This window comes from Lactuca sativa, chromosome 4 (genome assembly GCF_002870075.4).
Source record: "Lactuca sativa cultivar Salinas chromosome 4, Lsat_Salinas_v11, whole genome shotgun sequence".
Taxonomy (NCBI): domain Eukaryota; kingdom Viridiplantae; phylum Streptophyta; class Magnoliopsida; order Asterales; family Asteraceae; genus Lactuca; species Lactuca sativa.
In genome coordinates, this window is record NC_056626.2 from 351,717,914 (window position 1) to 351,727,948 (window position 10,035).

At 34.0% G+C, this 10,035-nt stretch overlaps 1 protein-coding gene and 1 long non-coding RNA gene across 3 annotated transcripts; one reads left to right on the forward strand and one right to left on the reverse strand.

Annotated features, from left to right (window-relative positions):
• Positions 1 to 1,263: 1,263 nt before the first annotated feature.
• LOC111906439 (protein CANDIDATE G-PROTEIN COUPLED RECEPTOR 7) lies at positions 1,264 to 2,841 on the forward strand. The gene has a single exon (XM_052770637.1). The coding sequence runs from the start codon at positions 1,528 to 1,530 to the stop codon at positions 2,803 to 2,805; it is 1,278 nt and encodes a 425-aa protein (XP_052626597.1). The 5' UTR covers positions 1,264 to 1,527; the 3' UTR covers positions 2,806 to 2,841.
• A 632-nt stretch (positions 2,842 to 3,473) lies between these two features.
• Positions 3,474 to 5,192, reverse strand: LOC111906449 (uncharacterized). Of its 2 annotated transcripts, XR_006191503.1 has the most exons (4): positions 4,852 to 5,190; positions 4,658 to 4,741; positions 4,473 to 4,593; positions 3,474 to 4,288 (listed from the first exon to the last, which is right to left on the reverse strand). It is a non-coding gene; the product is annotated as an uncharacterized LOC111906449 (long non-coding RNA). The 2 variants fall into 2 exon arrangements; XR_002855208.3 differs by having other exon boundaries at positions 4,473 to 4,741; positions 4,852 to 5,192.
• Positions 5,193 to 10,035: the final 4,843 nt, after the last annotated feature.

Below are 10,035 nucleotides of genomic sequence, written 5' to 3' on the forward strand. Positions count from 1 at the left end.
TGAAAGTTGCTTGGAGTAAAGGAAGTGATTGTTTTTGGATTAGGGTGGAGAATTTGGATTAGGGTGAGATTGCAATCATAATCCAGAATATATGGCAAGTAAAGTTTGAGTGTAAGTAGGAGTCTATTACTTGCTTATCAAGTATTGTTTATTTACCAAGTTTAGGAGTCATCTATTTTTTGGTTTTCTTATAAATAGTTGTAATGTTTCTTTTTTCATTGAAGAATCTTTAAGCATTGAAAAACATCTCTTTTGTTTCCTCTGTTTCATTTAATTGGTCGAAATTTCTTGTTCAAATCAGTGAGAACGTTAAGTTTCCTCTAATTGATCGAAATTCTTGTTCTAATGAGTGGGGCCATTAACTTTGATCGCAACATTCTATCTGTAAGATTGTGACAAATTACCAAGAAAAATATACATGGTTTCTTTAGAGTTTTTGCACAGCGACAAGAATGAGGTCCTCATCGATTTGTTGGCATTAATATTATGAAAGTTAATTTACCATGTTTCCGTTCAAATTAAGGCCTCCTTCATAGTAACCACCGTATCTACTGATGTCATGGTAACAACCAAATTGGTGATGATGATCCATGCACACCACCATTTTTTAAAGTTAATTTACAACATTTACATTCAAAACCCCCTTCAATTTTTCTTATAGATATTTTTACTCTCTGAACAATTATTTAATTTAGGGTATCCACAATACATTGAACTCTATAAAGTTCAATAGAGTGCGAAATCATCATTCACTATTTCATACAGTTCAATTCATTTTTATCTCACAATGCATTAAACTCTACAAGTTCAATGGAACATATTAAAAGAATATTTATTTAAAGATTTAAAGACTTTCCTTTTTCCCATTGAAGAGTTCAATGGCCATTGAACTCCAAATCCATTGAATGACAATGTGACATTTCACAACGGTAGAGTTGTATCCATGTATCCATTGAATGACAAGTAGGCATGACAAGTATCCATTGAATGACAAGTAGGCATGACATTTCATTCAACTCTTCAATTAAACTCCCTATTATAGATGCTCTTACTTTGTATATCCATCATTAGAATACATATTTTTTCCTGGTGTTATTTCAAAGAGGTGGAGTTAGGTAATGGTGGCTATGTATATTAGTATATATGCAAACTTGTATAATGAAAAGCCATGAGCATTATCTATAGTTAGACATGGCATGCATATTTTTCGGTTGTTACATTAATTTAGGATGTTGAAATATAAAATTTGAAAGCAAACGCGTGTAGAAATATATACAAAGAGATTTACTCGGCAGAAAAACAAAAGGATTGAATTTCACGAACCTTCGGTGCATATATCTACCAAGTACATATTGTTATATTATGATGATGATGATGATTAGTGGATATATACCTTTTCTTGTATATCCTTTCGTATTTTTTGAATAATTTGTTGGAGAAGTTAGAGGCTTAATTCAGATTCTATATAAACGATCCATTGCATTATCTCTCTTACTCACTGTCTTCCTCACCGGTGAATCCAGCAGGATGAATTTAGCCAGAATCGTTACTGGTGTTCTCCTCCTCTTCGTCCTCTTCACAGCACCATCCACCGGGGAGATCACTTCTGTGAAGATCCGATCCGATAACCGACGCTTTATCTTCTTCGAGAATTTCGGCTTTACAGAAACCGGTCATGTCTCCATTGCCATCTCCTCTGTGTCTGTTACCTCAGTTCCGGTCACCTCCAACTTATCACAACCTAACCCTTCACGTATTGGTTTCTACCTTTTCTCGAATGTTGTAAGAGAGTATATGAATCACGAAGATATTCCATGCGACCTGGATTCCAAATACATCTCACTACTCTTTACTTTCCAAGATCTCTCCCCTCCTCCTCGGTCTTCCTTCAACAAATCCCACTCTGTGACTTTTCCCAGTGATTACTCGCTCTACTTCACCAATTGCAACCCTTTATCCTACGTGACGATGGACGTCAGGACAGAGTTCTACAACACTGATAATGGCAACACCAAAGACTATCTATCAGCCGAGCTAACACAGCTTCCGTCTCTTTACTCTAATTTCTCCCTCGTTTATCTCATTCTTCTAGGGTTTTGGATCTTGGTATGCTTCAAGAACAAGCTATCTGTCAACAGGTTTCATTTACTAATGGGCGTGTTGCTTGTTATGAAGTCGCTTAGCTTGTTCTGTGCTGCAAAAATTCATTATCATACGAAGGTTACAGGTAATCCTCTTCATGACTGGAATATCATGTTTCACATATGTCAGCTCATCAAGGCTGTGCTTTTGTACATTGTGATGGTGGTGATCAGTGATGGTTGGTTTTTGTTGAGGCCCTTTTTGCAAGAAAAGATAATTCACAAGAAGGTTTTGATGGTATTGATCCCAATTCAGGTTTTGGCTACTGTTGCTTTAATTGTAAAAGGGGAAAGTGGCCCTTTTATTAAAGGCTGGGTGACATGGAACAGTGTCCTATTGGCGATAGAGACCGGCTGTTGCTATGTTATAATGTTCCCTACAGTGAGTCTGATTTGCTCCGTTTGGGAGACCGAAGAGACTGAGAATGATACGAAGGCTGCTAGGAAATATTTGGCAATGTTCTCAATGGTTTTTTTTGGATACATGGTCATTATGTGTTATGGCATAGTGTCGATGTCTATTGGGTTATTGGAAGTAACTGGTCTTGGGTTCTATATGGTGATGTTTTGCATGTTCAACCCATTTGTGAAAAATAGATACCTTCAACCTAATCTTAAAGAACCGGGGGCCAGGACTATGCAGGAGGAGTTCGTACTTATCTAGATTATACTCAAGTAAACTTAATCTTCAAGAATTTTTTTTTTCTCGGAAATTTTGATGTTTTTTTTTTGTTTTTTTTTTTTTTAACTTTGTTTGTAGTATGGAATACTTGTCATTAAAGTTGGTAGTTCAAAGTAGTAAATCTATTTACCTATCTTCAATTATATATATCCTAGGCGTGTACCAGAGCAAAGCTGCGGTTTAAAATAGCTTCATTCGGCAATTAGTTTCCTTTGTTGATTAGTTCTTGGAAACATATTATATTTCAAATCGGTTTTACGCAACGAATTGTTTCCTTTCCCAAATAGTTTTTTTGGCGAGTGTATTTGTTTCAAATATTACTTTTTATATGGAAACAATGCATCTCCCAAATAACATGAAATACATATGACAATAAAAGAAAATAGTTGACTTAATATATTAAGCTTGTTTCTATTTGAAATTTTTATTGAAATTATTTTATCACCAACCGGATTTGAGCAAAAATGAAAACTTGAACCAGAACAACAATAACCACTCAGCAAAGAACAACAGAGTACTAAATTTGGCTATATACTTTTTGGATACCCTTATTGTAGCATTTGCAATAACCAGTAGAATAGTTGTTGTTTCCTCAGGGAATTAAAACATCATGTAGCAATTAAGTGTTGACAAAATATGAAACAAAATAATTGATGTCTCTTAAAATGCAAAGTTTCATAGTGTTTCATGTTTCAAAAATAGGTTGTGTGCAAAGAAATTAATTACATTACTTCTCAATTCTCCACTTCCTTATCTAATTACTTTGAAGATCACAAGATCTTCAATGAAGATTACAAGTTAATCTCCTTGGAACTAATGGGCCATTATGGGCGGTGCTACCTTACCCACCATGCTCATGTGATTTGATAGTGACACAAATGATCATGCACACGTTTCCGTCAATCCAACGTGGCATTTCACAATTATCATTACATGGAATATTAGTTAAGGATAATAAACAATATAGAAACGATTATTGCATGTCATAAACATTTAAATCATCTTATAGTGCATTTGATAAACAACAATTCATCAACATTTTTAAGTTTTGACCAAAATACCGCTTCCATCTAAAAAGATCAAGAACCATATTTTTCTATTTTGACTAAAGTTCCCATTCTGACGCGAACAAACCCTAAATCAAATTTTTAAGAAACTAATACGTTATCATTATATGTAGGGTATTTTGTTGATCTTCACATCACCAGTGAAACAATGGAATCCTCACTAAAACCCCTAAAAACTAGCAATACCATGAAAAAAAAAATTAAAAATATGAATATTAATTAGAAAATAAACCTATTGTGACGCACCAGAAACGTTTGGGGATGGGAACAAATTGAACTTATATTTGGGACTTCGTTTTCCTTAAATTGCCTTTGAAACCCGAGTTGAATAATGCAATTACTTGCATTATTGTCATATAAACATCTAGGAATTCATCATTTAAAAGAATTCCATTTTCCTGAAAAATCACAAAAAACTAAATTTGTTATCTTCATACTTAAAAAAAAAAAAAAAAAAGCATGGAAATCAGGTGAAGATTCACACTTTTCCTTTGGTCTTTAATGTTAGCTTTGAAAACATAAACAAATCTTATAAATTATAAAATATGAACTAAAAGGGAAAAGAATATTATGACTAAATACCTGTCGTTGGGGAAGGCATAAGCACAGGCGGAAATCTTAAATGTGACTCCAATACTCCATATGAAAAACGAAATGTGATTGTAACTCCAATATTCCATATAGAAAACTGAATTTGTGGAATCTGTGATCCAATTATTGGTTGAGATTACGAAGATATATTGAACACAGATATCATCAGAACCTACCAGATAATGACTTGTTTAATGGTAGGGATGAGTAGGTAATTTCACTTTTATTACAACAACTCCTTACCTCATCAAACACCTGATCTGCAACCAATAATTAACTTTGATTATTGGTCTAATATTTCACCTGATCTCAAATTAGAAACAAACAAGTTTTCAAATTAGAAACAGGAAAAATGTGTCATATATTTCACCTGATCTCTTTATAGTGTCGCCGTTTCTTTGTTTCTTTTTGCATTTTCTTCATTTTGAAGATCGTTGGTGATGTGCACTGGTGATGCGGTACTGATGGGGCACCTTGTTGAATCTGAGTAAAACCGCACCAAGAAGAAAAGCCACGTCAGTCGTAGAGCAAGACGAAGATTTCTGATTGTGAGAATTGGACGTTAGGGATAAAGAGGGAATTAAGGGTGATCGACATTAAGGGATTTTGAGTTTTAGTTGAGGTCTGATGACTTGGTCCAATTTTTATGTTGACTGAGTTTGGTCCACCGCTTAATATGCCTTTTTTTATTGTCGAATTAAATGGGAATTTAATAAATCTAGGATGAGGTCAAGATAAACAAAGATATATAACAAGGAAAAACACCCGGCATGTATTGTATTCAGAATGCATTGGCAAGTTAAGTTGTATGTAATGTATTATTTTTTTGTACAATTTAATTTAAATATGGTTAGGTTTAAAATTTAATATTATTTTATTGGTGGTGGCTTGTACTATTAACTTAATAATTTTGACGTCTTAAAAAATAAAATTATTATATTCAATCTATTTTTAGAAAAAGTTAGCTTTCCTGTATAATGTAATATATATATATATATATATATATATATATATATATATATATATATATATATATATATATATATATATATATATATATATATATGAAACTCCTATCTTTACAACTTATCCAAATTAATTGTTTGATTAATTGAAATATTTCTAAAATTTAATTGCTTGATTAATTGAAATATTTATCAATTTAAGAAGATTATTTCATATTTGGTTATTCACAAAGAGGTAAAGATGAAATACCTTGAAAAAATAAATGTAAATATGATATTTATCAATTTAAGAAAATTATTTCATATTTGTGTATAAATCTATACGGGACTGACAATCTTGCACCTGAGCTGCTTGCAACAGCTAGGCCGGCAGGCCTGGGGTGACAAATATCATAACATTCAGACGCCTAAAGAACGTCGTAGAGACCACTAGGTCATATCAAACACGGTTATATGAAACTCACAATAATATCAACTAAAACATTTGTTTATGGGATTAACACTACTTCAAATGTTTTATTTTATGTAATAAAACTACAGTACACTATTTTACACTAGAGCTGGTGGATTCCAAGCACTCATATAAAAGGTTCTATTTTAAATAATGAAACTGCAATACACTATTTTACACTATAACTGGTGGATTCCAGGCACTCATACAAGAAGGTTTTCATACAAACACTACTACAGTATTCTACCTTCTAGTACAGAGTACGCTAGTACAACATACAAATTTCAAGAAACATTCATGATATAGTTTTATTTATTAATAACCCTATAATTTACTACTTCAGAATACAGTAACTACATACATTTTGGTCTTAAGGCTTAAGACTACATTTCATTTACTAATGAAAATATTGGATTTTCTGGAAGTAAACTATAACATTTTCAAAGATCAAGAACAAGCTTTCCATCTCGAAAATATACTTATGAACTCACCAACTTAAATGTTAATACACTTTCAAAACTACTTGTATTCTCAAGGAACCGGTAGACAGGCACACCCATAGGTTTTGAGAAGACGGAGCTTTAAAGAGTCACGTCTTTTATAGTTTTGCTTTAGACTTTTGATGTTATACAAACTATGTATTGAACAGATGTAAACACTATATTTTATCAATGTAATGATTGTGTTTTCTTTGATTACTATTATGCAATTGTTGTGATACTGTACATGACGTCATCCTCCCCGAACGTTTCCGTCGTTCCGGTTTGGGGGTGTGACACATAGCAACATTTCATCTCTTCACGCTGATCAGACTTGCAAATCGAATATCACCAGAAAAAGCCAAACCTTAATCAATAACTTAATACCATCAAGTTTAACCAAAGGTCAAACTGGTCAAAAAATCAATAGTCAACGGTCAATAAATGTCAATGATCAACAAGTTAACGAACACCATGTTGTGGCAAGCTCTTGGCCACTTCGTGGCCAATCCAGGACAAAACAGTCAAAAAACTGAGAACCACCATGTCATGGAAAGCCTATTACCACATCGAGGGAACAGGAAGATTTCCATAAGCTTCATTAAGTGCTTAATCCTTTCAGATCTAATCTCATAATCTCTGATCTAAGTTTTTTTCAATTACTTAATGTATAAAGTTTTCAACTTTATCCATTAGGACTCTATTCAAGGCTAGATCTATATGTTGGATTTACTATCTATGTCCATAACTATAATTGGTATGTACTTGATCCGAGAGTAGCATGGTCCATTTGTGTTGCATGGCATCAGAACAATTTGTAAGGATTGACTTATGAGAAGTGGATATTTATGGTTTATTAATATATTATAAGTTCTAATATATTAATATGAAATCATATTGTTTAATTAGTATTGATCAAGAATTAGTTTGGAATTAATTTTGTGATAAAAGAGACTAATTAAATATAAGGAGTTGATTTGGTAAATCATTCGTTCTTATGGTGTGGGCTAATGATCCATGATTCCTTATGTTGGGCTAAAACCATGTGACAACCCATGGATGATCCATGGAGGTTTAAACCCATGGATCATAAGGAATATGGAAGGTCACGCACATTAGGGTTTACATGGTGCAACCCTAGTTTTGCCACACTATATAAGAAACCCATGAGCTCCTAAAATTTGCACCCTATTGTTCTTGGAAGAGCCATAGTCGATTTTGAGTGCAAGTCATGCTCTCTCAAGTCCTCCATTGTTGGTGGTGTTGTGTGAAGCATTTGAGGCATCACATTTGGGGTGTTAGGCTCTTAAAGCTCCAAGCAATCAAGCTACAAGAAAAGGTATGTGTTCTAACTAGATTTTTGTTATACTAGTACCTATGTTTGTATGCTAGTTAGGGAAATGATTTGGAAAATCATTTTGCATGTATAATTAGAGAAAACATAGATCCAAAGAATTTAGGGTTGTATGTGTACCTTAAGGTTGTTAGGATGCTCAAAACTCTTCAGTGGCATCAGAGCCTAGGCTTGTTTTCTATTATACTTGATGTTAGATTGATTTTCAAAGTGTAAAAAATCGAATTTCTATCTTCTGCCCAGTGAAATCGCCGAGTCCACTGGGTGACTCGTCGAGTCCCTTTGTTAAATGACCAACTCGACAAGTCCAGTTCATGCACTCGCCGAGTTGGTGCTGCAGTGGGCAAATTTTCGACTTTTGGCTAGAAATTGAATTAGGATCATTACCCGAAACTGTTTTTTGAACCATGAAACATATTTTTTTCATAAGGTAATGATCATGCTTGTCCAATTAGAAGATAATTGTCAAAGTTTCAAGATTTGTATTAGTTTATGTGATTAGCTAATTTCTTGAAAATTGGTGATGTGAATTATTTTTGCTTATGAGTTTGTCTAGATCATAGATATTATTTGACACTTCTTGTTAGTTTAATTGTTGATCTAAATGTCTTTTAATGGATTCCACAACGTGTACTCAAGTTATGGAAAACCAAAATTCTTTTTCAAAAAAGTCATTGAACTCATAAGTTAAGAAAATGAAAAGTTTTGAATAGTGTCAAAACTTGTCCTCATGATTTGGAATTTGTAAAGTCACACTTAAGATACTTTAATTCCAAACCCTAGAATTTTAAAAGTTTTAAATTCAACCCTTATACTTTATAATATTATGAGTTTATTAGTAGGCCTCATTCACGAAGTCAGTCTATAAGGGGATGTAAGGTTATTGCCTATAAAATGGCAGTTTAATGGGTGTTCACTCTCACCTGCTGCTTCCTTGACTGGTGGAGGGTCGTTAGCTGAACGGGTAGGATAAGACTATAACTCTTATTAAAAGTATAATGATAATAATAAAGTAACTAAATGTTTTATTAAAATTCCCAATCTTAGTTACTTTAGGAAAATGTGAAATTGATGCTAATCCATGAAAACTGCACTTTGCACCTTGCCAAGTCGTTAATGGAGCGTGTGTGGTTAACCGACACATTAACTTGGACTAGTAAGGGTGGAAAAGGGTGGCTCGATGTTTATCATAAGATCAATGGAGCGTATGTGGTTAACCGGCACATTGATTGGGTGATAAATGACGTCGAGAGTACCAAGCACATTTTACATGGTTATTCACACCTTGTTTGTAATCATCGGTATCCCAGTCACAAACCTGAAGGGCATAATCGAGATTTAAACATGCCATTGAATTGTTCAATGAATCTCAATGGATCTAGGAGTTTCAATCCAATTAAAAATTAATAACAATTTCGTTTTTCATGGTGGAAATTGCTAAATCGTCATTTACCTACCTTCAAATATTTTGCAACTTGGATTACGGCATCCCTCTTTCAATTTGTAAAATATTGTGTTGGGTCCTAGCCTTAATATTTCATTTTGGGTGTTATATTAAGGACTCTTTATCTAATCTAAACTTTGTCTTGTTTCTTTTTAGATGTCTTCCAACACTACTTCTGGCTCAAACCCTATTGGCTCCTTCTCTCTCATGAACTTGTGTAAGAGAGTTATCTTTGATGGTTTCAACTTTAATGATTGGATTAGGAACATCAGGATGGTCACTCGCTATGAGGACAAGGAATATGTCCTAGACAAGGAGCTTAAGGAAATCGATGAGTCTTCTGGTACTCCTAAGGAGATCGCTGAGTTTAGGACTCATGAAAAGGATGTCACCAAGGTGTCTTGTATTATGTTGGCCACCATGACAGCTGAACTCCAAAATTCCTATGAGGACTACTACCCTTTTGAGATGCACCAGGACCTGATGAAGAGATAACATCAGAGTGCTCGTCAAGAGAGGTATGAAATCATCTCTTCCATGATAACAACCAGGATAAAGGATGGTGAACCCATCACAGGCCACTTGCAGAAAATGTAAAGGTTTGTGGACCGATTGCTAAAGTTAATGTGAAATTCCCTGAGGAGCTGGCTATAGATATCATTCTACACTTTTTACCTCCATGTTATGATCAGTTTCGCATGTCCTATCATAGGAACAAGGAGGAGGTCACACTTAGCAAACTTCAAGGGATTTTAAGGACTGTTGAAAGTAGTCTCAAAGGTAAATCTGTTGTTACTACTCCTACCATCGCCCCTGTTCTGGCAATTGGACAAGGGAAAGGGAAGAAGAGGAAGGCTCCCT

Coding starts and splice junctions, on each gene's coding strand:
- LOC111906439 (XM_052770637.1), top strand. CDS start 1,528: ATGAATTTAGCCAGAATCGTTACTGGTGTTCTCCTCCTCTTCGTCCTC.